This window comes from Onychomys torridus, chromosome 21 (assembly GCF_903995425.1).
Source record: "Onychomys torridus chromosome 21, mOncTor1.1, whole genome shotgun sequence".
Lineage (NCBI taxonomy): Eukaryota > Metazoa > Chordata > Mammalia > Rodentia > Cricetidae > Onychomys > Onychomys torridus.
Genome location: NC_050463.1, coordinates 7,672,770 through 7,700,071, shown reverse-complemented (window position 1 = coordinate 7,700,071; position 27,302 = coordinate 7,672,770). Strand labels below are relative to the sequence as shown.

Below are 27,302 nucleotides of genomic sequence, written 5' to 3'. Positions count from 1 at the left end.
CATTTTGACCCTCTAAGGCACCCCATCTACCTCCTTTTTGAAAGTACAAAGAGGCTTGGATTTTTCATTTGTTTGTTTGTGGTTGGATATAAGATCTCCACCCATTTGTTTCCAGCCTGGTAGAGTGTTTTGTCCCTAGGTCTGTTCCTTTGATGAATGGATATCTTTTAATATATTTATACAGTGGCAGCTTTTTATATCTTTTTTTGTTTGTTTGTTTGTTTGTTTGTTTTGTTTTTCGAGACAGGGTTTCACTGTGTAGCTTTGGAGGCTGTCCTAGATCTCGCTCTGTAGACTAGGCTGGCCTCAAACTCACAGAGATCCGCCTGGCTCTGCCTCCCAAGTGCTAGGATTAAAGGCATGCGCCACCACTGCCCAGCTATCTTTTTTTTTTTTTTTTTTTTTTAAGGTTAGCTTCAAGGACCATTCCATCATGCTCATTAAACATATTCATTATTGGGCCAGGTGTAGTGGTACATGCTCTTAATCTCACCCTGGGGAGGCAGAGGCAAATTGCTTTCTGTAAATACAAGGCCAGCATGGTATGGTCTACAGGGAGCTCCAGGTCAGCTAGGGCTTTGTAGAGAAACCCTGACTCAAAAATAAAATAATATAAAATTTTTAAAAAGAAGAAGAAGAAGAAAAAAACAAGATACAAACAAAATAAACCTACTAATTTTGCAAATAGAAAAAAGGTTAGGGAATGAGGATGTAGCTCAGTTGATAAAGTGCTTGCTTAGCATACACCAAACCTTGGGTGCTATCTTTTACATTATATAAAACTGGGCATCTTGGTGCACACAGGTATTCTTAGCATTTGGGGGGGGGGGGTAGATACAGGAAATCAAAACTTCAAGGTTATCCTTGGCTACACAATAAAGGCCAGCCTGGGCTATAGGAGACTATATATATAAAGGCTATATAAAGAAAAGAAAAAGTGATAGCCCTGTTTCCATCCCTAGCACCACAAAAATTGGATATATCAGTACTTGCCTATCATCCAAGCACTCCATAAATAGAGGGAGGAGGATTGTGAGTTCAAGGCAATCCTGGCTTAGTGAGGCACAGTGCCTCTCTGTAAATCTTTTGTACTCTCTTGTCATGGCTGAATTGTGAATCATAATCCTGCTATGATGGCTGCTAGAAGATGGTTTTCCAATTCCATCTTGCCTACTTACTGGTGCAGCAAGATATTTCAGGATGATTTGTATGCCCTGCCTCTGACCTGGATCTGGCAAATGCTATTTAGAAATCAAAATGGGGAGGGGGGCAGGTTGGAGAGATGGCTTAGCAGTTAAGAGCACTGGTTTCTCTTCCAGAGGACTCAAGCTGGATTCCCATCATCTTCATAGTAGCTCATAACAGTCTAAATATAATTCTAGTCTCAGGGGACCTGATATCCTATTCTGGTCTCTGTGGGCACAAGGCATGCACAGATATATATGCTGAGAAAACATTCATACACATACAATAAAAAAAATAAATTAAAAAATGTGAAGTCTAGGATTAGGAAATGGCTCAGTGGATAAGAACATTTGTTGCACAGGCATGCGAACCTGAGTTCAAATCACTAGCATTCATGTAAACACATATAACAGTGTCTCTCTGTAACCTCAGCACTGTAAGGAGCCAGATACAGAAGAATCTCTCATACTTGCTGGCTGCCAGCCTTGTTCCTGGTTCATTAAGAGACCTTGCCTCTAAGATAAGGAGAGTGATAGAGCAGGATACCCCACATTGTTCTCTGGTGTGTTCAAGTGAGGACAAAAATGCACGAACACTACATACACACACATCTGGTGCTCACTTCCGCAGCACATGTACTAAAATTAGAACAATACAGAGAAGACTAGCACGGCCCCTGCAAGCAAAGGTGATCTGAAAATTCATTAAGTGTTCCATATTTAAAAAGAAAAACTGTATAAACTGAGGACATGGCCTCTCCAAAGTACAGTTAAGGGAAAGTATTTTATTATAGATATGAGGGTCAGTACAGCTAGAGGCATCTGGAAAAGTCCAGGACAGGGAAAGTAGTAGATTGAACATGGCTTGCAGACTGGACTTGGCCATGGTGGGTGGGGTAGGGAGAGAGAGGAAGAGAAGAAAGGGTGGGCAAAGGAGACCAAGAGAGAGGGGCAAGAAGAGGGGAGCCAAGAGAGGAAGACAACAGAAAAGTGGTCCAAGGGAGTGCATAGCTGAAATGGCAGGGCTATAAGGGAATGAGAAGCTGTGGGAAGAAATCCCATGAACTGAAGAAGTTTAGGGTAAGAGGTAGGGTGAGAGGACCTGAGAAGAGCCAGAATGCCAGCCTGGACACTGTAATAGGTATCTGTGATGTTGAGAGAGCCTGGAGGCCAGCTTGGACTTAGATATGTTCATAGGCACCACAGATGGCCAATTGTCCAGTTTCTTTTGAAACTGACAAAAATGTGAAACCAAGCCAGTGGAGCACATATGTAATCCAAGCACTCATGAAGGTACGAGAAAAGGACCTCTATTTCTACCAGTCTGAGTTACAGTGTGAGACTCCCCCCTCCCACTTTCCCTAAAAAACAAAGGACTGGTAAGATGGGTCAGTGAGTATAGCATTTGATGAATAAGCCTGATGACCTGAGTTCATCCCCAGAACCCACAACAGATAGAAGAAATGACTCTCAAAAGTTGTCCTTTGGCCTCCACATGTGCACCATGCCCATATCTACACATATACATCATATACACACAAAATAATAATGTTCTTTTTTGTTTTTTTTTTGGTTTCTCGAGACAAGGTGTGTAGCTTTGTGCCTTTCCTGGATCTCGCGCCGTAGACCAAGCTGGCCTCAAACTCACAAAGATCTACCTGCCTCTGCCTCCTGAGTGCTGGGATTAAAGGCAGGCGCCACCACCGCCTGGCACAAAATAATAATGTGATGGTTGTTTTTTTTTTTTTTTTTTAAACATAATTTCTTTATTGATTCTTTGGGAGTTTCACATCATGCATCCCAATTCCACTCATTTCCTAGTCACCCATATCTGCCCTTCACCCTTGCAGCATCAACCCCAAAAGAAAATTTTAAAAAATTAAAATCAAAACACAAACAAACAAAAATCCTCTTTGTTCCTCTTTCCCACATCTCCAACACCTCTTCATTCATCTTAGTGGGAGCCATGGTGTGTCACACAGTGTACCTTTTTGTCCAATCAGCTTTTCTTGCAAAATATTCATTGCAATGAGTCACTCATTGGTCTGGTTCAAGGCCTCTGGATTCTGGTACACCATCATTACTGGACCCTCATCAAAATTCCTCTTGGATATCCCAGTGCCACCCTAAGTCACAGAGATCCTGTGGTTATCATTCCACAGTATTGGGGACTATGGGGATCCAGCCCCTTGATAGTCCCTTCCCAGGGTCCAGGAAGAATCTACAACCAGCTGATAATTTAATCTTTGATGATAAGAAATGAATCTATGTACACAGAACTCTTTAGTCCATACACTTCATTCTTGAGTCAGTTTTTTCTTTACACTGCTTCTATTCTGCTTTCTTGCCTAGCTCCTTTCTTGCCTGATTTCTCTCTATATTTACCTGCTGTCCCCTCTAAGTTATATCTTAATTCTTTCATATTAGTTCTGCCCCATCTAGGTTCTCACCCATCTAGTTCCTTTCCATCTTAGCTCCTCTCCGATCTCCTTCTTTCTCGTCTTGTTCCTCCCTATCGGGCTCTTCCTCATCTTCCATCCTGTTCCTCTAGTCCTCTCTTCTAGCCCTTCAATCTAGTTCTTTCCCACCTAGTTCGTTTCTCTCCAGTTCTTCCCATCTAGTTCCTCCACTCTCTTTTCTCTTCTCTGTCTCATCCTCAAGTTCTCTTCCTCAAATTCCTCCTCTGAATCTCCTAATACCCCTCAGTTAATCTCTCAAATTCTCTAGGTTATCAGTTATAAACCCAAGCAACAGCACTCCTCCGAAGGGAAAGCAGCCAGGTTACCAGGCTTGAATTGCTACAGGGTCATAACGGCAGGCAAGAATTTTCCTCAGGCAGTGACTGTCAGGCTTTCTTTTACAACCCAATAGGGGAGTGGTAAAAAAAGGAGGTCAACTGAGAGCTAATGATCAGTTAGTATACCAGAAAAAAAGGAATTTGTGTGCTTAACTACATTCCTTGGAGTGGTTAGGTAAGAAGTTAGGAGTCTATAATGTTAGTAATAGAAAAGGAGGGTCTCAGATAGCACAAGAAATAAAGCTATCTTCCTGACCTAGGGAACAGTTGTTTTTTTCCATAAGGGTGTTGTCTTAGCTCAGGAGATCGTTTGGTCTTGGATGCCTGATAGGTATTTTAAATACACTGTTAGGAGTTCTTGGAAGCACCCATAGCATTACAAGAAAATCACTGTAGGGACCACCAATACACACACACACACACACACACACACACACACACAAACTAAAAAATATCACTAAGACTTCTTAAGCCATGGCTTGACCTTTGGAGAAGTCCTTGACTTCTTTGTGATAGTAGTTGAATTACATTACATTTTCCTTCGGCTTGCAGCACCACAGGGCCAATCCCTTCACATGCTCCAGCAGGTCATAGATGGGGTAGATGTTAGTGTGGGCCAACCTTAGGCCTTGGATGAGGGCCTCTGTGGTAGCAGAGCTGGTCAGTCTGGGCCACTGGGACCATTCCCCTCAGGTGAGGGGCAGAGTTAGCTCTCCTATGCCCATGCTATCAGGGCCAGTTCTCCCCTACATGTGGTGTGTGGGGGGGGCATTTCTCCTCATTGCCAGGTTTGGGGAGTGGCAGCTTTCCCGTGATGGTCAGGTGTAAATGGAGGCAGAATTTTCTGTCCTGACTGCCTGTTCCCAAATACCCAGCAGCTGCTTTCCAAAGTACCACCACACAGGCTTATTTTAATTACAAATGCTTGGCCAATACCTCAGGCTTATTACTAACTAGCTTGTACATTTAAATTAACCCATTTCTATTAATCTATGTATTGCAACATGGCTGTGGCTTTACCCGTCCTTTGGCATCTTGCTTCTTAGGTGGCTGGCTTGCATCTCTGCGACTCTACCCTTATTCATCCAAGTCCTCATCTAACTTTATCCTGCCTTGCCATAGGCCAAAGCTTTATTATTAACCAATGGGAGGAATATATATTCACAGCAGTCAGAGCCAGCTCTTTTGCTGCAGTGTCCATCAAGGGACAAGGCTAGCTTACCTAGGGCCATTGAAGGGCAAGGCTGCCTCTGATTTCATCATGCATGGTTCCTCTGGCCCTCTGTGTTGTGGAATATTAGTTTAAGTTGTGTTACATTCATTTATGCTATGGAATATTTGTTTAATGGTGCACAAACATGTTACATTCTTTTATGTTGCATTTGTTTAACTCTGTAAAGCTGTGTTATTTTGCCTGCCTAAAACACCCGGTTGGGTGAGCTGAACAGCCAAAAGTTAGGCAGGAGAGAGCATAGGTGAGGCTGCCAGGCAGAGAGAATAAATAGAAGAGAAAGAGAAGAGCTAGAAGTGAGAAAAGGAGGAGAGGAGGATGCCAGGGGCCATCATACATCCACACAGACAGCTATGGAATAAGAAGGAAAGAAAGACATATAGAATAAAGAGAAGTAAAAAGCCCAGAGGCAAAATGTAGAAGAGAAACAGGATAATTGAGTTAAGTTAGAAAAGTTAGCTAGATGCTCACACCAGAAATACTATGTGTGTGCCGGCCCTTTGCATGGTGAGCATTCTGATTTTGGCTGCCGCAGTGGGAACAGTGACAATCTTGCTGGTCCAGAGACTATGGGCTGTGCTTCAGTCCCATCACATCACTCCCCGAGAGTCTCTCAGACTCTTGATAGTAGCCGGATCCAATTTATTTTATAAGTATGTGTGGCTTGCTTGTGTGTGTGTATGTGTACTGTGTGCCTGCCTTGTGCCAATGGAGGGCAGAAGAAGGTGTGAGGTCCCCTGGAACTGGAGGATGGACATGAGAGAGCGGTGAACATACCGCCAAGATCTTGAGGCTGGTTGGAAGCTTGTCCCGTGCTTACTCCCCTCGGCATTATATCATTGCTGAGTCTCATGAGACGAGTGCCAGCAAGATTCATTCTTTTGAACGTTCTCGAGCCGAGAGAGACTCGACTGCTGAGGGAGCAAGCCTGTACTGAGTCCCCAGGACTGCTACCACAGTAGTAGGACACCACAAACCAGGCAGCTCGGACACATGGATTCTCTTAGAGTTCTACAGGCTGGAAGTCAAGGGGTCACACACCATGCCTCCTCAGAAGTCTCTAGGAAAGACGCCCTCCTTGCCGTTTCCTGGCTTCCAGTGTTTACCGGCAGCCCTCAGCCTGCCCTAGCTTGTAGCTGCATCTTTCCAGTCTCCGCTGCTGTAGCCACATGGCCTTTCTGTCTTCGTCTGCACGTCCTGTGAGGATGCTGGTTGATTTAAGCTGTTTTTAAATGTATCTTATCGTCCAAGTGGTACCCTGGTAAGGAAGGAACGCCTCTATTTGTACTGTCCCTCTGTCACTTCTTTTCTTGCTGAGGCAACCCAACCACTGTTAGGAACAATGGTGTCCCATTCTGAAGGGATCTCTTCTTGAATCTAGTACCGGAAAAAAGATGTACTGAAGAGTTGTCCTGTGTGCTGCTTAGTGCTGAGTACCACTCTCCTGCATACACCCCACTATCCCCACCCCACCTTTGTGTCTGTGTGTCTGTCTGGGTAGGGCAGTGTAGGGGATTGGGGATTGAAGAGGCCAGCAAGGAAAGCTTGCTGAAGGAAAGCTGCCACCTACTGGCCGTGTCCTGTAGTATTAGGTGCTGTCTAGCCTGACAGCCATCTTTTCTCTCCTCCTCAGAGCTTAGTAGGACTAGGATAAGGAAGGGTCTTGTTGAGGAACACAGTGGTGACCACACATGTGCTGGAAGATACCATCTGAGTCAGGAATACAGAAGGATCTGGAACTAGACTGTACAGCAACCATCTGCCACATGTGGCTTTTCACATCTCGGTTTAAACTAATTAAACAAAATTGGAAAGTTGGTCCAGCAGTTGCACTAGCCCATTTCTAATACTTGCTAACCTCCTGAGGCAGACAGCCCAGGAGAAAACAGAGAATTTTCATTGTTGCACGAACTTGCAGATCTGGGGAGCTGAACTGTTTGCCAATTGGTCTGGGAATATTTGGGCACGCAAGAATTTCATAGCAGAAGACAGCTGAAATATTAAGAGCTGGATAACCCAAATATTCATAACAAATGACTTGCTTTTTGGCAGACCCTTGGCCAAAGTATCGCTTTAATACACAGCTGAATCTCTATAATATATTCTTGTGGCCCGCCACACTTATTAGGTTAATATCGCTGAAAATATTCACGGATCAGTAGTTGAACTTAAAGGAATTCCCTGTGGGAAAGCACAAACAATTGGGGGGAAATCATGAAATGTTAAAAATGAGAAGAAAGGAAAAAAAGAGTTTACAGTAGATTTTTCAAGGCAAGCACTTGTCTGATTATCTTTATTTTAGTGAAATTAAACCTCAGGATGAACTTGGATTATAGGTCAGTGATAAAGCGCTTGCCTAGGGTGCTCAAGTCCATGTTCAGTCCTCAGTGCTGGGAGAACTGACACAGGGGGACACTGGCAGCCATGTAAGCTCAGCTCATCCCTGTTCCTTGTACACTGAGCCCTTCTCCTTGGTTCAGGTATTTCCTTGAGTGTGTGTTTTAGGAAGGGCAGTGTATCTTTAGGGTGTTTCCATGTCTGAGAGTGTTTGTTGAGACATTATACTCCAAGCATTCTTTGGCTTGGGCTACAACTTCTGACCCTCCTTGCCTATATCTCCCAAGTGCTAGAAATACAATTGCACACCACCACATCCAGCTTCATAGGATTCTGGGGATCAAATCCAAGACTTTCTGTGTTTAAGGTGAACGCTCTGTCAACTGAGCGACATTCCCAGCCAACATTTGCCCATTGTGTATAAAATCATCTTACCAATATGTATATGGTATACATATATAGCTGCATATATGTAAATAAAAAGGTTCTATGTCCAAAAAAAAGTTAGCTAGAAACAAGCCAAGTTAAGGCCAGGCATTTGTAAGTAAGAATAAGTCGCCATGTATTTATTTAGGAGTTGGGTGGCAGGCTCCCAAAGAGTTAAAACAAAAACAAAAACAAAACACAACTATACCTCTGTGGTAACATAGGCCACAGACATCAACCCAGATCCCAACTGCATCAAACACAGCCCTCAGCCCCATATCCAGCCTAGATGGCACCATCGTTCTGGGTGGCAACACAGGCCTCTCAGATCAGCATGGCTCTGGTGGCAGCACAGCCCTTGAACACCAAGGCCACAGGTTGTAGTCCAGACTCCAGGCTTCCATGTAGCCTTTGATGGCAGCACAGGCCTCCGACTTCAACACAGACCCCCAGCTACAATAGGATCAGACTCAAACATGGTCCTCAGCAGCAGACAGGCCTGGATGTCACCATTATCTCAGGTACAAGCCTCTCAGATCAGCATGGCCCCAGGAGTAGCATGGCCCTTGTATAGCAACATGACCCCAGGTAGGGACCTAGACCTCAATCATCCACATGGCCTTTCATGGTAACAGGAGCCACCTACATCAACTCAGACCCTGGCTGCCATAGAAGCATGGACCCATACATGGGCCTCAGCTGCAACTCTGTCTTAGACATCACCACGGCACTAAGGTGGCATAGCAGACCACTCAGATTGGTATGGCCCCTATGGTGGCATGTCGTCTACCTCTCCAGTGTGAGAATGATGGATATTGTGGAATTACTCCAATTGCTGAGGCATCCAGTCTCAAGAACCAAGCAACTCACAGGTGTGTGGCTAGCTGTTATTACTATTTCAAGATAAACTAATTTAATAAATTTTTTAAAAGATTTTTTATTTAATTATTATGTATACAGTGTTCTGCCTGCACGCCAGAAGAGGGCACCAGATCTCATTATAGATGGTTTTGAGTCACCATGTGGTTGCTGGGAACTCAGGACCTCTGAAAGACCAGTCAGTACTCTTAACCTCTGAGCCATCTCTCCAGCCCCTTAATAAATTATTTACATGAACCTAGGTGGTGGCAGTGGCAGCGCACGCCTTTAATCCCAGCACTCAGGAGGCAGAGGCCTCCTGAACTCAAGGCCAGCCTGGTCTACAAAGCAAGTTCCAGGACAGGCTCCAAAGCTACACAGAGAAACCCTGTCTCGAAAATAACCCAATATATATATGTGTGTGTGTGTGTGTGTGTGTGTGTGTGTGTGTGTGTGTGTGTGTACACACACACATACATATAATATCTATATTTATATATAGATATATCTATCTATATCTATCTCTATATATATTTACATGAAGTTTTTTCTCTCCTCCTCCCCTCCCCCAGGCCTTTTCCCTCCTGCTCACATGCAGCTTTTCTTCCTGGTTAAAAGTGCCCATCCCTGCCTTAAAGCTTCCTTCTTTTCTGTAGGTTCTGCATATTTCTCCTGGCTACATTGATCCTTTTCTAGTTTGACCTGAAATGCCCGCTGGTTTATCAGAATAATCAGAATAGTAATCTATTAAGAGCACAGAGACTCAGGCTTGAGTTTGGTGCTATCCAGAACTCATGGATTTCAGTGGCAGTCAGTGTGAGCTCAGCACCCTCAGCTCAAATGGCCTGAGGCACCCTGCCTTGTAACACACGAACACACACACACACACACACACACACACACACACACAGAGAGAGAGAGAGAGAGAGAGAGGAGTGGGGAGGTGTGGTTTGAATGACAGTGTTGCCCATAGGCATATATATTTGAATATTTGATCCTCAGTTGGTGGAACTGTTTGAGAAAGATTAGATGTACTTATTGAGGAGGTATATCATGAGGGGCAGGCTTTGGGGCTCAAAAGCCTATAGCCACACTCCAGTCTGTTCTTTGCTCCATTTGTGGATCAGGACATGAGCTTTCAGCTGCTGCTCCAGTGTCATGCCTGCCTGCCTGTTGCCATGCACCTAGCCATGATGGACTCCTAGCCTTCTGGAATTGTAAACCTACAAGAAACTCTTCCTTCTATAAGTTGTTTTGGCCATGGTGTTTTATCACCGCAAAAGAAAAGTAATACATCTGACTACCCAAATTCCATCGCTGGAAGCCATGTGTAGTGGTTTAAATGAAAAATGTCCCCCATACGCTCTGATATTTGGACACTGGGTTTCCAGTTGGTGACATTATTTGGGAGAGGTTTATATGGCACAGCGTCACTGAGGCAGGCTTGGAGAATTGAAAGCTGCACACCACTTGCCTGTCTTCATCAGCTTCTTTTGCACCATGCCTGCTTCTTGCTCCCACACTGCCCTGCCATAATGGACCCAAATAAATCCTTTCTCTGATAGTTGCCTTGGTCATAGTGTTTTGTCACAACAGAAAAGTATCTAATACACCATGTGAAGGTGAAAAAAAGAGAACTGACTCCACAAAGTTGTCATCTGACCTCCACATATGCACTGTGGCATGTGTGTGCACACAAATATTACCATATGCATGCACAATAATAGTAATTTCAGTAATGGTGATAAAATAGTTTAAATGACTAAATGAAAGTGTGAATGAATTAGTACTTCTTCAGATGTGGTGGCACTTTCCTTTAATCCTATACTTGAGAGGCAAGGCAGGAGAGTTGTTCCAAGTGTGAGGCCAGTCTGGGCTAGACATCAAGACCCTGTCTCATAAAAAGAGAGAGAGAGAGAGAGACAGACAGACAGACAGACAGACAAATCCCAGCACTTGAGAGGCAGAAGTAGGAGGATCTCCAAGTTTGAGACCAGCCTGGTCTACAGAGTGAGTTTCAGGTCAGCCAGGGATATACAGAAAGACCCTGTCAAAACCAAAACTAAAACCAAAACCAAAAATCTAAAAAAAAAAAAAAAAAAAAAAACCAAACAACAACAAACCCCTTTGTCTTAGTTAGGGTTGCTATTGCTTTCATGAAACACCATGACCAAAAAGCAAGTGGGGAGGAAAAGGTTTATTTGGCTTACATTCTACATCATGGTCCATCACCGAAGGACATCAGGATAGGAAGTCAAGCAAGGCAGGAATTGATGCAGAGGCCATGGAGAGGTACTGCTTACTGGCTCACTTCTCATGGTTTGCTCAGCCTGCTTTCTTATAGAACCCAGCACCACCAGCCTAGGGATGACACCACCCAACATGGGCTGAGCCGTCCCCAATTGATCACTAATTAAGAAAATGCTTTACAGCTGATCTCATGGAGGCATTTTTCTCAATTGAGGTTCCCTCCTTTCAGATGATTCTAGCTTGTGTCAAGTTGACATCAAACTAGCCAGGACAACCTTCTAATACTAACCAAGCCTCAGAACTTATCCCAGAATCTTCCTTCTCTGACTGCAGGAACCTCTATTTCTCTCAACTCACATACAATCAAACTCCTGGCCACATTGGCCATCTAAGATAATTTTATTTTGTTGTACAAAGAACTTGGAAGCAGGATATTGGAAAGAGTAGGGTCAGTTAGATGATTCAGCAGGGAAGGGTGCCTGCCACCACCCCTCATAACCTCAGTTTAATCCCTGGAATCCATATGGTGAAGGAAGAGAAGCAATTACTGAGAAGTGTCCTCTGACCTCCACACCAGTGCCCCCACATACAAATAAATAAATAAATAAATAAATAAAATAAAAAAGGATGGAGGCTCATTTAGTGCACTGTCCTGGTGACTAGGAGGTCTAAGAGCAAGGTGCAATATCTGGTGGAGGTCTTTCTACATCTTTGTGATGTGGCAGAAGGAACTGCAATGTGTGAGACACTATAAGTGTTCCAAGTTGGGTCTCTCTTCTTCATCTTATGAAGCTGCCATGCCTTCCTGCAAGCCCTACTCTGATGACCTCGTCTATCTAGTTAACTCACAAAGGCCACACTTCCCAACACCACTAACATACTGTTTCAGGTGTGGATCAGAGTTTTGAGGACAAACACTGAGGTTTCCAGAGTCTACTGTCCAGGACAAAGAATTGCACCTAGAACATATGGTGAGAAATAGAGACAGTATGGGGCTTTAAAGATGGCTTAGTGGTTAAGAGCACTTGCTGTGTAAGCATGAAGACCAGAATTTGGATCCCATCACCCATGTAACAAAGCAGGTCTCATCCTGCACATACCTATAATCCCAGCCCTGAAAGTTGTAGGGAGAGAGGGATTGCTTCAGCTTGCTAACTGCCAGTCTAGTAAGAAAAAGAAATGCAAGTTCCAGATTCAGGGAGAGATCCTGCCTCAAAAAAGTCAAGTGTGGGAGCCCGTTTTCAGGTTCCTCGTGGCTTTACCCAGCAGATCCGGATAGATTAGGGCCACAGGCCTGAGTGCAGGTGTCTGAAATGGTTTGCACTTGGCTGTGCTGGGGGAGAAGGTCTTTTACTCCACCCTATGACGTCTCTATAAATACCCTGGGGCAGAGACAGGCTGTTGGAAAAGGTTCCAGGCCCTCTAAAGGGTGTCCTTTATTTTCTATCTGTTTATCTCCGCAATATAAATACTTCTATCTAGTATTTCCTGCTGCTCACACTCAAGAAAACTCTGGGGAGCTGTGGGATTGGTGGGTAAATGCCCCACAGAATGGTGCCATGAACAGGGAGGGACTAAAGACAAATGAACAGGGACTAAAGAAAAAGGAAAATAATAGTTTTATTAGAGTTTTTGGCGAAAGTGTGAGTCAGCCCTGCCAGTGGAAAGTGGCATGCCAGTGTTATGTAATATATAATCTATATATGAGGGGCAGGGGTTTTAGCCTCGAGAGAAAAGGAAAATGGACTGGAAGGATGTCTGATGCTGCAGTGCAAAATTCTCTTCTGTCAAAATTTTCTATCTTCTATCCCTTTCTCAGTTTCTATCTGTGAAAAATATAAGGCATAGTGTAGTAATATAGTGTAGGAAGAACTTAAAAATGTAAGATCGTGTAGAAAAAAAGTAAAGCAAGTAGACAGAAAAACTTAATTTTCTAACTTTGGGGGCTATGAACGCAAACTGGGAGGAAAAAATCTTTCTTTGAGCTTTGTGAGTAGTAAAAAAGCTCTTCTTTGAGCTTATGGGGAAGAAAAAGTTTCCTATGGAAGCTTTTGACCTGGGGACAGCGGCAGGAGAAAGTGATTTCTCCCTGAGGAAAAAATGGGTATAAAAAGCCAAAAAATTAAAAGTTCTGAAGTTTTGGGAAAAGTTGGTCTTTCTTTTCTGGGGAAAAAAAATCTTTCTCTTAAACTGAAAAGCTTTTCTTGAAAAATTTTGGGGAAAAATCTCTCTAAAAAGCCTTAATCTTTCTCAAAAGCTCTTAAACTTAAAAACTAAAGCCTTGCAGAACTTTCTCAGAAGGACAAAAATTAGAATCACCTGTGATTAGTTCTAAGGGAAAACAACAAACTTAAGACAGCAAAAGTTCTCTTTCAAGCTTTAAAAATCCTCCTGCAGCTGGGCGGTGGTGGGGCATGCCTTTAATCCCAGCACTCGGGAGGCCGAGCCAGGCGGATCTCTGTGAGTTCGAGGCCAGCCTAGTCTACAGAGCGAGGATCTAAGACAGCCTCCAAAGCTACACAGAGAAATCCTGTCTCGAAAAATAAAAACAAAAAAACAAAAACAAAACAAAAACAAAACAAAAAAGCCTCCCGCAATGCAAGAAGCAGGCACAAGTTCCTAAAAACCTCTTCTAAGCTCTGTCTCTTCAAGCTAGTAAAAGGCAGTGGGTCAAAGTCCCCTGAGGGAAATGCTGGGAGAGTGTGGGTGAAGAGCTACAGAGCCCAAAGGGCAGACAACCTTACCTGAAAAAAGCAAAAAAAAAACCCCCAAGACTTCAGTTACAGCTGAGCTAAGGCATCAAGTGTTTTGATTTTGAGTGAGCATTTCAGAATGAAAAGGTGCTCTAATCGCCTTAATGCAAAGATCCCCTGAAGTGATACAAATTCTGTTAGCATTGTATCCTCCCTTCTGAGCAAAAACCCAGAGGTGACTGGCCAATGTCTCTGAGTTGTAGTGCATTTCAGGAATACTAGGGTTCCTGCAGTTGCAAACTTCCTGGAGCGCACAGCTGAGGCAGGAAGGTACAGGACCCAGGGGAAGATTGCTAATGAACAAACAAAGCTAAAGCCGTTGGGAACGGCACAGTTGTCCGCTTTCCTACAAGTCCCAGGTTGATAGGTCCACAGCTGCAAAAAGAAATCAGAAAAGCTTTCCTATCAGAGAAAGGACCTTCCTGGGAAAGCAGTGAAGCTGAACTGTGTCTGAAGCAGTTGTCTTGCTGAGTCAGATCGTTGTCTGGGGAAAGAGCCCGGCCAGGGCAGAACAGAACTATCCAGGAGAAAAGAGTTCCTTTCTGTCAGAGAAGGCATCTCTTTGAGAAAAGCTTTGTTTCAACTGACTCCCAGTGAGATGAGGGAGTGTAGCCCTAAGGGATGACTGCCTCTGGCATAAGCTCTGTCTTTGAGCACTCAGACAAACACAACCCACTAGGGGACTGGGCCAGGTGAAGGCCTGATGAGGCAAAACACCTGTCCTAATGGGAATTTAGAAATGGCAAAAAACCTCCCTTGTACGCAAACTCCACAGACGCCGAAAACAGAAACAGACTAAAGCCCCTACCTTCAGAAGCAAAAAAGCTGTCACTGTGGCATTGGGAAATGTTTCTGGAGTAGAGGGGATAAATTGAGACCAAACTGGGAACTGTCTGGGAGAAAGACTCTGAAGAAATGGAGAAGGGACAGATTCTTCCCCAGAAAATGCATGACCTGTGAAGGTTGCTAAGAGTTTGAGGCAGATTCGGGGGAAGAAAGCTCCTACCTCCAAAGGCAGCTAGCAGAGGAACAGAGCAGCCTGAGATATCTAAAGCTCTGCATCTGGTGGGGAGGAAAAAGTGAAATATGGTAAAGATCTATCAGTGGGAGAAAAATAAATCTCTGAAGGAGCTATGAGAAAGCTCTATTGTAAATGTTCGTTTTTTACTGACTGGCTAAGGCAAACACAATCCTTGAGGAAAGTTGCTATCAGGAATGCCAGCCTCAAGGCCCGCTAACGAGGCAGGTGCAGTTCTGATCTGGGGCCAGTGTCTGATAAAGGAGAAACACCTGTTGAAGCCAGCTGAGGAGAGAATAGAAATCTCCCAATGTGCCATAGCCGAAAATGTAAAATGCTTGTTCAAATCTCCCATTTTCAACAACAAAAAACTTGGTTCAAACCTCCCTGGCAAGAATTTGTAGTCAAGTCTGGTAAAAGAGAACTGGAAGTTGACTCACAGACCCAAAATGAAGTATGGGAAATGGAGTCCATAAAGTAGCTCTTAACAGTGAGCTGTTGAAGAGAAATGAATTCTGGGAAATGTAGTATTTCAGCTAAAGATGACGATACTTCCCAAAGACTTTTCAACTCAAAATGAAGTTTCTTCTCAAAGCAATACTAGAAAGCTTAATCTTACCTCTTGAACTCAGATCAGACAAAAAGCTACCTATAAGAGCAAACAAGCAACTTTAAAATCCTTAAAACAAGGGAAAGCAGTTTATACACTGAATGTTCTTAGATATAAAGAAACTTATGTTAAGATTAAAAAGTTCCTTGCCTTTTGAACGAACTGCCTGCAATGAGTAATTCCTTTACTAATCTAATAAGGAGTCAAGGAAACAGGCATTCAAAAAGAAATAACTGCTTTATAGATGGGAAACAAACTTCAGAAAATCTAGCTGTCTTATAAAAGAGTTGCTTCACCTGAAAGTTCCTTATAAGAAATCAATGCTAAATATCACAGCTACTAATAATAACATCAGGAGTTAAAGCTAATGAAATGAAAATACTAAATCCCGAAAGTGCTTTTTCTCAAAGTAAGCTAATGAAGGATATGTTTCATGAAAGAACATCTATGTTCTTGACTCCTTTGTATAGTAAGTTTTGGAAATATTGGAACTAACAACAATCAAGTCAAAATGTTTCAACAAATTCAAGACGCTATTCACACAAGAAAGCTGCCATGCTCTGTGGGCCATATTAGAGCTCACTTCAATCTTCCTGGTCCTTTAGCTGAGGGTAATGCAATGGCTGATAAGTTAACAAAGATAGTAGCATTATCCCAAGTGGGAATGGCTCTACAGTCACATGCTCTTCATCATCAAAATAGCAAAAGCTTAAGAAAGCAATTCAATCTTATCAGAGAGGCAGCTCATCAATTAGTTAAACGATGTGAGGTATGTCCAAAATATTTTCCTGTCCCTCACTTAGGGGTAAACTCTTGAGGTCTTCTTCCTAACCATTTATGGCAAATGGATGTTACTCATATTGCAGAATTTGGTAAATTAAAATATGTACATGTGACCATTGACACTTATTCAGGATTTTTTAAAATATTTTTTTTCTTTTTCTTTTTTCAGAGCTGAGGACCGAACCCAGGGCCTTGCACTTGCTAGGCAAGTGCTCTACCACTGAGCTAAATCCCCAACCCCTTATTCAGGATTTTTAATGGCTAGTGCAAAACCTGGGGAAGCCACAAAACATGTAATTATGCAGTGCTTGACGTGTTTTTCGTATATGGGTAAACCAAAAATTATTAAAACTGATAATGGTTCTGGATATAGTAGTAAGGCATTTCAACAGTTTTGTACCCAATGGGAAATCATACATAAAACAGGTATTCCTTATAGTCCTCAGGGACAAGGTATTGTGGAAAGGGCTCATAGCAGTCTTAAAATACAACTTCAAAAAATAAAAATAGAAAAGAAAGAAATTTACCCTCAATCGCCACATAATGCATTAAATCATGCTCTTTTTGTTCTGAACTTTTTGAATATGGATGTCCATGAGCAGTCTGCCGCAGATAGATTTTGGCACAGTGGCATCCAAGTGACTTTTGCTCAAGTGAAATGGAAAGATCCCCCTGCTCAGGATTATGGAAGGGTCTTGATCCTGTTTTAATATGGGGTTGAGGACATGTTTGTGTTTTTTCACAAGAGGAGAATGAAGCTCGGTGGTTACTGGAGCATATGGTAAGGAGTGTGGAACTAAAGGTTAGCTCCAATGATGTTCCTATAAAGGAACCAGAATGAAAGTGGTTTGATTAGTGTTTCTGAGGTTTTGTCACTGGTTAATGCAAACAGTGAGGAAATGCTGCTTTTGGCTTTACTAGCTCCTTTAGAAAAATACTTTATATCACCTAATAGCTGTGCAGTATTTTGCGAAGAGCTTTATAGCAGCTAAATACGGTAATTTCACCCTCAGCGTGAAGTTTTTTGGTAGAACAAACCAAAAGTACTGCTGTAATAGAAACATTTGTCTGAATTGAAGCACTTAGGGGAGATATTATGAATTTGGGTGAAGGGACAGCCTCTAGTTAAAAACTATTTACCGCTGACAGTGCATCTCTGCTGGTTCTGGAAGGGCTGAGAGAACTCCCAACTTTGGGGTGTGGCTTTGTCCTCAGAATGTTACAGTTCCCTAGCAACTAGTATCACAATTCTATAAGGACAACACTCACTAAATCCCAGTGTTGTATAGTAAAGCTGACTATAAACTCTAAACTTTAGAAATGATGTATGTATTTCCTGTCTAGTTAAGAGAATCTTTCTAATAGAGATAGTGATGATAATTAAGAGTAAGAAGTAGAAAAAGATGAAAATAAGATGTGTTTGTAGAAATTCTGTTAGATCTGTGTTAAGAAATCTTTAGGTGTTTGCTAAGTTAAATATTTGCTAATGGTAGCCCTATACAAGTTTGTAAAATAGATCTATAGAGTTCCTTTAAGAATATAAGTATCGGGTTGGGGATTTAGCTCAGTGGTAGAGCGCTTGCCTAACAAGCACAAGGCCTCTGGAGATGGCTCAGTGGTTAAGAACATTGGCTACCAGAGGCCTCAGATTCAATTTCCAGCACCACATGGCAGCTTAAAACCATCTGTAATTCCAGTTCTAGAGTAATCTGACACCCTCTTCTGGCTTCTGTGTGGCCTGTATGCATGTGGTACCCAGACATACATGCAGGCAAAAAGAAAAGCACTCCTGAGAATAGGAGCAGGCTAGTAAGCTGAGGGAAAATATGTGCTCAGAAGCGCTGTGCCACAAAGTTCATTATTTTCTTTACAGATGATTTGCATTGCACCTGCTTTCCCACATTTTTCTATCTTGAGTTTTTCTTTTTCTTTTCTTTTCTTTTTTTCTTTATGTAGTCCTAGCTGTCCTGGAACTTGCTATGTAGACCAGGATGGCCTCATATTCAGAGATCCTCTTACCTCTGCCTCCAAAGTTTGTGGGCTTTCTTGAGCTTGTTCTGTCTGTTGCATGTGGGCAAGGGTTTCCAGCATTTTTTGTCTTTCATGTGTTTATGTTGGTACTACTCTCTCCAGTCTCTTGCTGCAGTATGACATAGTGGGCTAAGTTACATACTTACCAGTTCTATAACACATTGAACCTTATGTTTGGCTAAGTCTTAACCCTGAATGTACTATCTCCAATTCTAGTCTAATCCCTATAGGATACAGCAGCTGAAGCTTGACTGAACAACAAATGTATATGTGCTCTAATTTTATTTGTGTGTGTGTGTGTGTGTGTGTGTGTGTGTGTGTGAGAGAGAGAGAGAGAGAGAGAGACAGAATGCATGTGTGTAAGAATGCAGGCATGTACATCCTATGAGAGCCTATATTCCCAGTTGCAGGCTTTTAACCAGGCTTACAGTACCAAATGTGGATTCCATTCTGTGGAATGGGCTTTAGATTTAATCAGAGAGTGATTGCTATACATAACAGCCACGCTACACTATTACACCAGCAGGCATATCTTGCCTAACATGTTAGTGCTATAGCATGAAGGGTCCATAGGCAGGGCTATTGATGACAGTTCTCCTCTAGCAGCCTGGCACAATGAAAGATAGGCAGAAAGCTTCCAGACCAGTTCTAGCTTGATTTCTCCACTTCTTGCAACCAATATATATGGTGTTGTATGCATGTGTGTACACTACATGTGGGTGCATGTTCATACATTTATGTGTTTGTTTATATATGTTCACTGCATGTGGGTACATTTGTATGTGCACATTCCATGTATGCACTTTTGTGTGTGTACATTGCACATGGTGCACATGTACACATTTGTGTGCAAATATAGAAATCCTCCTAAGGGTTAAGGTCAAAGGGCAACTTTTGGAGGCAGTCCTCACCTTCCACACGGTTTGAGATAGGATGTCTTCCTTTTGGCCCTGCAGAAGCTGGCCTATGAGCTTCTGAATATCCTGTCTCTGCCTCTCATTTCTCTGAAGGGTTGCTGGGATTACAGATGTTTACATTAGTGACTCCAGTTTTAAGTGGGTTCTGGGATCTACTGAGTGTTGGGATCTATACTTAAGTAGCACTTTTACCTAGAGCCATCTACCCAGCCCAATGACTAATTTTGATTTTTTTTTTTTTTTTTTTTGTAAAAATATTCAGTTATAGCCGGGCGGTGGTGGCACATGCCTTTAATCCCAGCACTCGGGAGGCAGAGCCAGGCGGATCTCTGTGAGTTCAAGGCCAGCCTGGTCTACAAAGTGAGTTCCAGGAAAGGCACAAAACTACACAGAGAAACCCTGTCTCAAAAAGCCAAAAACAAAAAACAAAAACAAAACAAACAAAAAAGGGCTGGAGAGATGGCTCAGAGGTTAAGAGCATTGACTGTTCTTCCAGAGGTCCTGAGTTCAATTCCCAGCAACCACATGGTGGCTCACAACCACTTGTAATGAGATCTGGTGCCCTCTTCTGGCCTGCAGGGACATATGCAGGCAGAACTGTATACATAATAAATAAATCTTTAAAAAAAAAAAAATTCAGTTAGGTGTCACATGGAGATCAGAGGACTTGTAGAAGTTGGTTCTTTCACTGAGTGGGTTCCAGGGATCAAACTTAGTCATCAGGATAAATGGTGGCAAGCACCTTTATCAGAGCAATGTCTCCAGCTCATGACCTTTTTTAACTGCTTGAACTCCTTCAGTGGCTATTGCTTTACCTTGGGCCCCATCCATCATACCTAACATGTCCTGCCTTGGCCAAACATAGGGTAATTCAGCCCCATTGCCAGTCATGGTGAGCAGGGCCTTAGATTGTGCCATCTCCTGCTTGTGTCTGCTAGACTCTCCACCTCACATCAGCAGCTTTGGCCTAGCCTGACTTCTGATGTGCCCTGGGGATCTACCTCAATTTCCTTGAGGTCTTTGATTTTTCCTTTCTTTTCTTGGACAGGGTCTCCGAGGCTGGCCTTGAACAGGATCTACTGTCACTACCTCCCAAGTGTGAGATTTACAGGTATGAGCCACTGTGACCAGCTTGGATCAGAGAGATGTGTCTGGGATTGCCTACCTTGCCTGTCAAGGGGGCTACATTCATTTTTGAATCAGGAGAGAAGGTGTCCCCAGGTTCTCTTCATCCAGCAGAGACTAGGGCTTCTAGAACAGTTTGCTGTACTTGGATTTTAAGGTTTCCTCTAGAGGTGGAAAAGGACACATCTTGTTACTATGTAGGCTTGGGGCAAAGGGACAGGGGAGATGGGTCCTGGGAAGAGGCAGTGAAAATGAAGAGCCACTCACCTTGCAAGTCACTGGTGTCCTCCATTAGCCCCATAAAGTGTCAATTTTGAGTAAAGAGAGCCAAGGAGGCGGGGCTGATATCACACACAATTACTAGGCAAGCCTTCTTTATCAGGAACCCAGATAAGGCCATTGTTGGAGCAGGTAGAAATGGCAAGCTGTGGGCATGCTCATGCCTCCCATTCACACTAGGGGGCGCCCTCTGATCTGGCAATCCTAGACATAAGCTATTTGGGGGAGGCAGGTACTTCTCCCTAAACTGTTCTAAGCTAAGGCTGCAGGTCACCAGTGGTTTTTTTTTCCCCTCCCTACCACAGGAGCCATTTGCACAGGACTCACCCTTCCCTCCTTGGGGCCCAGGATCCTCATCTTACAGCCTAGTATGCAAGTGCAGCACGCCTACCCACTGCCTTAGCAGTACTAGACTAACCTACCACCAGGGACCAATAAGGCCCCCCGAATCAGGTGCACCTTGTAGAGATAAAGAAAACAGAGGCTGAGTGGCAAGTTTCTGTATAGAAGTTGGCTTATACATTTTAGTAACGGGCAACAATGCAGGGGCTACAGGAAGAATAAGAGTTCGAGAGCTGGGGTTTGGCGTAAATTTTACAAAGTGTATAAAGAATCTGTGTTTCTCTACAATAACAAAAAACCAAAGGCTACAAGAGCAGTTTTATATACAAAACATGGAGATATTGCTTCACTTGCAGACAGGTTCCTGACCAGACAGGGAGACGAGACAAAGAAGGGACGGGCAGGGGACAACACTGCGTGCAGAGGAAGGAGAAGAGCAAGGTGTGTGTGTGTGTGTGTGAGAGAGTGTGTGTGTGTGTGTGTGTGAGAGAGTGTGTGTGTGTGAGAGAGTGTGTGTGTGTGTGTGTGTGTGTTCTCCCAGCATAAATCTACAGGCAAGAGCAGGAGTGCACAGGCCTGGGAATGCTGGCAGCCATGCTGGCGCTGGCTATGGTGGTGTAGGCAGGAGTGTCCACCTGCCCAGCCCCTAATGCCTGGCTCTTCGGGTATCAGCTCAGAGGGTTTGGTGTGGGGATGCAGGGCCAGCTGGGTCAAATGGCCAGAGAGGGAAGAAGGTGATTGCTCCCTGGAGTCCACCACGAAAAACAGGAGAAGCTGGGTCCTTCCACTCATCTTCCTCACCTCTGGCTGGCCCTGTCCATCCTACCAACCTCCCCACCCTGTCAAGATGCCCATGATACCCAAGAGCAGGTACATAAGCAAGGGGCTTCTAGCTTCTCTCGAGCAGGCAGGACAGGAGAGGCCACTTGACTCCTGCTCCTCTTGGGCCAGTGGGCTGGTAGGAGGAGCTCACTTGGATGGTGGGAGCAGCCTGTCCTAAAGGGACAAGGGAGGGGCCGGGAGGACACTGGAAGGGCTGGCCAAGGACCGAGGACGTGCACGCACGCTGGGTGGAGGCGCAGGTCACAGGTTCTGGCAGCACTGCAGCTTATTGGGTTTCTGTCCATCGGTGGTAGGTGGCACACTGATGTCCACCACATTGTTGCCAGGGGACTCATCGTGGGCCGCACGGTCAGCAATTTGCTTCTGTGACACAATGCGGTAGATTTCTGCAACAGGAAGGATGTAGTGAGCAAGTTGTATGCCTGCCCAAGGCAATTTACCTCTCGGAAGGACAGAGGCCAGCTGTTTCCTAATCTTCAACTTGAAGACCTAGAATCACTGGGGTGAAGGCTCTCTGTGCATGCCTGTAGGGGAGGATCTTGATGACTTAACTGACACGGGCAGGACCATTCTCTGCAGGGGATGCTGGAGAAAGGGAGCTGAGCATCAGTTTGTGTACACCCCCAGTCTCCTGTGATGACCCAACCAGCTGTTTCAAGTACCTTGAGGTATCGGCCAAAATAAACCCTCAAGTTGCTTTTTTATAGAGCAACAGGAAACAAAGACAGTTCCCATCACGCTGTGAAGGACCCCCACCACATCAAGGTAAAACAGCATTGGGGGATGGGCACCTAGAGGTTCCCAAGCACAGCAAAGTGGGCAGGGGCAGGGCACAGAACTGGTTCTAGCTAGCCTAGACTGCTTTTTCCTTCCCTCCACTGCAGCCCCAGAAGGGCCCATCACAGGGACTTGGGTGAAGACCTCTGTGTCCATGCATCAGCAAGGGCTAGAAATGTTCTGACTTTATGGGGCATGGAAGGCCTGGACTGGGTTTGCAGTGCACCTGCACACTGGGCACTGTCCTTATACCCACCTAGACACTGGGCCTACCTGTGAGGATGTTCTTAAATGCTTCTTCTACATTAGTGGAATCCAAGGCTGAGGTCTCAATGAAGGACAAGTTGTTCTTTTCTGGAAAAGAAAAAATTCTCTCTTGGGTTTGGCTCCCACACCCCTCTCTAGGACTATGCCTGCCCACCTGCCTAACCCAGTATCAGAAGAGTTGTTACTAAGGGTTGGGATCAAGAGATTAACTTAACTGCTTAGGGACAAAAAGGCTGAACACAGGCACTATGACATGAACCGTGATATTGGAGGAAGTATGTGCCTGACTTCTAGACAATTTTCTGAATCTGTCATTTTGGTTCTCAGAGGACAGTCCCATCATTTGCTGGTATGTCTGCCACAAGCTCACCTGCAAAGGCACGGGCCTCATCAGTGGGCACAGCCCGCAGGTGGCGCAGGTCACTTTTGTTGCCCACCAGCATGATGATGATGTTGCTGTCTGCATGATCCCGCAGCTCCTTCAGCCAACGCTCCACATTCTCATATGTCAAGTGCTTGGCAATGTCATACACCAGCAGTGCACCCACTGCACCACGGTAGTACCTGCAGAGTAGGTGCAGGCATAAACTTCAGCAGCCTCATGGGAACCCCAGGGGATGGTGGCTTTTTGCTCGAAGCACAGGGCCCAGACAGGGGCAGCCCTTCACAAATGGGAGAGACTGAGGAGGGAATTTGGGGCTCAGAGCTAGAAGATACCCAAGGCCAGCATCAGGAGAAGATACAGCAGCTGTGCAGGGAGAAAGCTACTATCAGGTAGAAGTGCCAAGGCCCACTGTGAAGCAAGGCCTGGACCACATATGGGACCACTTCTATCCTCTGGGGATGAAGGACCAGTGATGGAGTGAATGCAACGTGTAGCAAATGAGGCCAGGGGGCAGTCAGGGGTCTCAATGGTCCGTAAAGAGGCAGGCTGGGTGGGTCTCAGTAACTGGGAGGCTACAGTGACACAAAATGTATGCTAAAACTGGAAGATGATGCCAGGACAGGAAAGCAAGTAGGTTGCCTGAGTGGGGTTGGGTCAGAAAGGAGGGCCTTAGCCAGACCCTCACTGTCCACCCAGTAATAACTTCAGTGCCAGGTTATGCCCAAGGCTGGGTGCTGGTCTGCCCGTGGGTTCCACAGCTCTCAGGATACCTTTCCACTCCTTGATCTTAGGTCTTCACACTCCAGTCCAACCTTTACATACCCTTACAAGCTCCTGTGTCACATGCCCACACACACCTGCTATCTCCAGGTCTTAACTCTAGCTAAACTCACGCAGAGGTAATGGCACGGTAGCGCTCCTGGCCGGCAGTATCCCAGATCTGAGCCTTGATAGTCTTTCCATCCACCTGAATGCTGCGAGTGGCGAACTCCACACCAATGGTGCTCTTGCTCTCTAGGTTGAACTCGTTTCTGGTGAAGCGTGACAGCAGGTTACTCTTGCCCACACCTGAGTCCCCGATAAGCACCACTTGGGGGCAAGGAGAGAAGGAGAAGTGAGAATCAAGCAGCACCCACTGTTTCCCACATCCACCCATCAAACCGGCATGATGGCTCTCTGGTTACTGCCACCCACAGATACCCTGGTAACACAAAGAAAATGGAAGCTTCAGAAAGTCAACACAGATACCTTGGCTTGTCTCTTGTCCTTAGAGGAAGGCTGTCCCAGCTAGGACATGGTGACATCCCAGGCCACACTGCAGACAGGATGGCTTGAGACTCGCTAACCCCAGAGCCTGATGGCTGAGTAGTCAAGAAGGGTCATAAAAAGCTCTGCAGCTGAGTGACCTTGAGACAGTCACTTAACCTCCCTGGCCCATCTGTTCTACATGTGCGAACAGGAAGGCAGTAAGCCTATTTGGAAGGTGGAATGAGAGAACTCAGTCAGGACCTGGCCAGCATGCAGTACATAGGAAGGGACACTGGTGAGCATTTGTCATCATTACTCTGGCGTTGTTCAGGGCACAGGATGGGTCAACATTCAGCAGGGTAAATAACTATGACAGCTGTGTCTGGTGTTTTAATTGACAGGAAACAATACTCTTCCCCCTGTCCATGCTTCTCCTTCTCTAGCTGCTTCAGACAACCAAACCCTCATTCATCTGTAGAACTGGCAGTTCTATGAGCAGCAAGAACATGTGTTCTGGCTGCAGCCTAGACAGAGCTGGTCACCATTCCTGCCTGGGGTGAGGATTACTCTATTCAATGCTCCTAGAGGGTCCCATCACTGTCACATCTTTATAAGGTTCAGATGTCAGTGTGTATGACTTCCTGCAGCCTAGAAGCTGGCGCTGTAACAGTGACAGGGAGAAAAGGTCTCAATGTAGCCCTGTGCAATGCCTCCTTGAAGCTGGAGCCAATCATTACGATGCAAACTAGGACTGCAGCTTAGATGGTAGAGCATCTGCCTACCATGAGTCAAGGCCTGGGTTCAATCTCCAGCACTGCATAAACTGGGCATGGTGGTGCATGCCTGTAATAACAGAACTGTAATCCCAGCACTCAAGAAGTGGAGGTAGGAAGATCAGAGACCCAACATCATGATAGCATATGCTTCTAATCCCAACACTCAGGAAGTCAGCCTTGTCTACATATCAAGTTTCAGGCCATTCAAGACTACACAGTGAGACCCTGTCTCAAAAAGCTATGCCCCACCCCCACTACACATGCAAGAAATTCAAGGTCATCCTTAGCTACTTAACAAACCTGAGGTAAGCCTGGGCTACATGAGACATTGTCTGAAAACAACAAAAAGGAAATCTATTCCAGAATAGCTATCAGGACAACATGGCTAGGAAAGATAAAGTATTACAGGTTAAAGCTCCTCAAGACACAGGGCATGACACCAGTAGACATGGACCATGCAGGAGAACTGACTAGTGCCAAGCTGTAAAGTGAGTCCTAACCTAGCTTGGCAAATACTGCCTCCAAGGGCTGCAGCACCCAGGCCCTGGGGTGGGGCCCGGGCTCAGGCCTGGGCAGGATTCACCATGCACATGTTCACATATCTGTGCCCACATGTCTGTATTCACATGTGCATGTGCTCACACATATGCAATGCAGATGTAATAGGCAGTGGCATCTAATCAGATACCTTAGCCAGAAATCTATGGTCCCTGAAGGCAGTGGGACTCTGTAGCTGAGGGTGGGCCTACCAGTGGAGAGCCATAGGGGTTGCAGGCTTGGTCATCTGGGGCCTGTGGACCAGAAAGGGTATTTGCCTAGGATCCCAGCCAAGGAGAGACAGGCATGGCTGTGCCAAAGACTGAGCCCAGGCGCACTGGCCATACTGAATGGCTGAGAGACAAGCACTGGGGAGAGCTCTCAGGAGGAACCCAGGCCCCACCTGAGAGTCTTGAGGCCTGGCACGACCAGAACCCAATAAGTAGCACCCTTCCCCTCCCTACAGCTACACTGAGCTGCTTGGCTTATATGCTCTGGTTTCTCTCTCTTGAAAAGAATACATTTTTGTGGGGGTGGAGGGTGAAAGTAAGAAGCCAGTGAGACAGGGTCTCATGATGTAGCCTTTCTTACCTCAAACTTATGACTTTCCTGCCCCACCTCCTAAGTGCTGGGATTACAGGAGTGTACCAAGAGGCCAGGCTAAGAATACACTCTTTTGATGCCTCTAGGCATTGCCCTGATTTTCTCCTTTCTGCACATCTAACCCCTAGAAAGTGCTATCTATACTTCTGTTACTTCTGTCTCTGCCTCCAGTCCTCCAGGACCCTATTCTGTTGTGCTGACTTGAAGTGATGGGGCTCTGTTTGGTGATATAAAGGCAGAGGGCTCACCAGTCTGGGCTTGCAGAATGGAGGTTAATGTAGGAATCATCAGCCTATAAGCGATATTTGCAGCCAGAAGCACGGATGGGATCACCTGGGGATCCAATCCTGTGGCTCCCTTATGTTTTCAGGTAGAGGGATAGCCTGCAGCAGCTCTAAGATGGGGAGGCAATGTGGGGTCATTGAAGCTCAGGAAGAAACAGGGTGAGAGAAGGAGGGCTCTCTAAAGCTGCTGCATGGAGACAAGGCACTGAGACTTAACCTTTTCCTTATAGCCACTGGAAGGTCTGTAGGTTGGTATGTTAATAGGGGGTGGGAACTGAGGGCTCTTCCCATTTTGTGATCCTCACCCTGCTTGCCAGAGCCAATGAGCTTAGCCTCAAGTCTGTAGCCTGCCTGTATCATCTCTACCCACACCTTGGGGTCCTGATCCCAAGGTGGGTGCTCCTCCTACTCCCCAGACCCTGGATAACCACGCTCAGTCTGGGGCCTAGAGGGTCCTGGAGGACTGGAGGCAGAGACAGAAGTAACAGAAGTATAGATAGCACTTTCTAGGGGTTAGATGTGCAGAAAGGAGAAAATCAGGGCAATGCCTAGAGGCATCAAAAGAGTGTATTCTTAGCCTGGCCTCTTGGTACACTCCTGTAATCCCAGCACTTAGGAGGTGGGGCAGGAAAGTCATAAGT

General features: G+C 45.1%; 1 protein-coding gene and 1 non-coding gene across 2 annotated transcripts; one reads left to right on the top strand and one right to left on the bottom strand.

Moving 5' to 3' along the window:
- The first annotated feature begins 1,799 nt into the window (after positions 1-1,799).
- LOC118572075 lies at positions 1,800-1,908 on the top strand. Its single transcript, XR_004943449.1, has one exon. It is a non-coding gene; the product is annotated as a U6 spliceosomal RNA (small nuclear RNA).
- Positions 1,909-21,428: 19,520 nt separating this feature from the next.
- On the bottom strand, positions 21,429-24,384 carry Rab11b (RAB11B, member RAS oncogene family). Its single transcript, XM_036171405.1, has 4 exons — positions 24,107-24,384; positions 23,199-23,392; positions 22,835-22,915; positions 21,429-22,170 (listed from the first exon to the last, which is right to left on the bottom strand). Exons 1-4 carry the CDS (start codon positions 24,367-24,369, stop codon positions 22,025-22,027), a joined length of 684 nt encoding a protein of 227 aa, XP_036027298.1. The 5' UTR covers positions 24,370-24,384; the 3' UTR covers positions 21,429-22,024.
- Positions 24,385-27,302: the final 2,918 nt, after the last annotated feature.

Bases quoted from the DNA above. Each gene is read 5' to 3' on its own strand.
- Rab11b (XM_036171405.1), bottom strand. From the start codon at position 24,369: ATGGGTGGATGTGGGAAACAGTGGGTGCTGCTTGATTCTCACTTCTCC. The intron at 22,916-23,198 runs GTGAGCTTGTGG...TTTCTTTTCCAG, and splicing joins TGAGGCCCGTGCCTTTGCAG to AAAAGAACAACTTGTCCTTC. The intron at 22,171-22,834 runs GTAGGCCCAGTG...TTCCTGTTGCAG, and splicing joins ATTTAAGAACATCCTCACAG to AAATCTACCGCATTGTGTCA.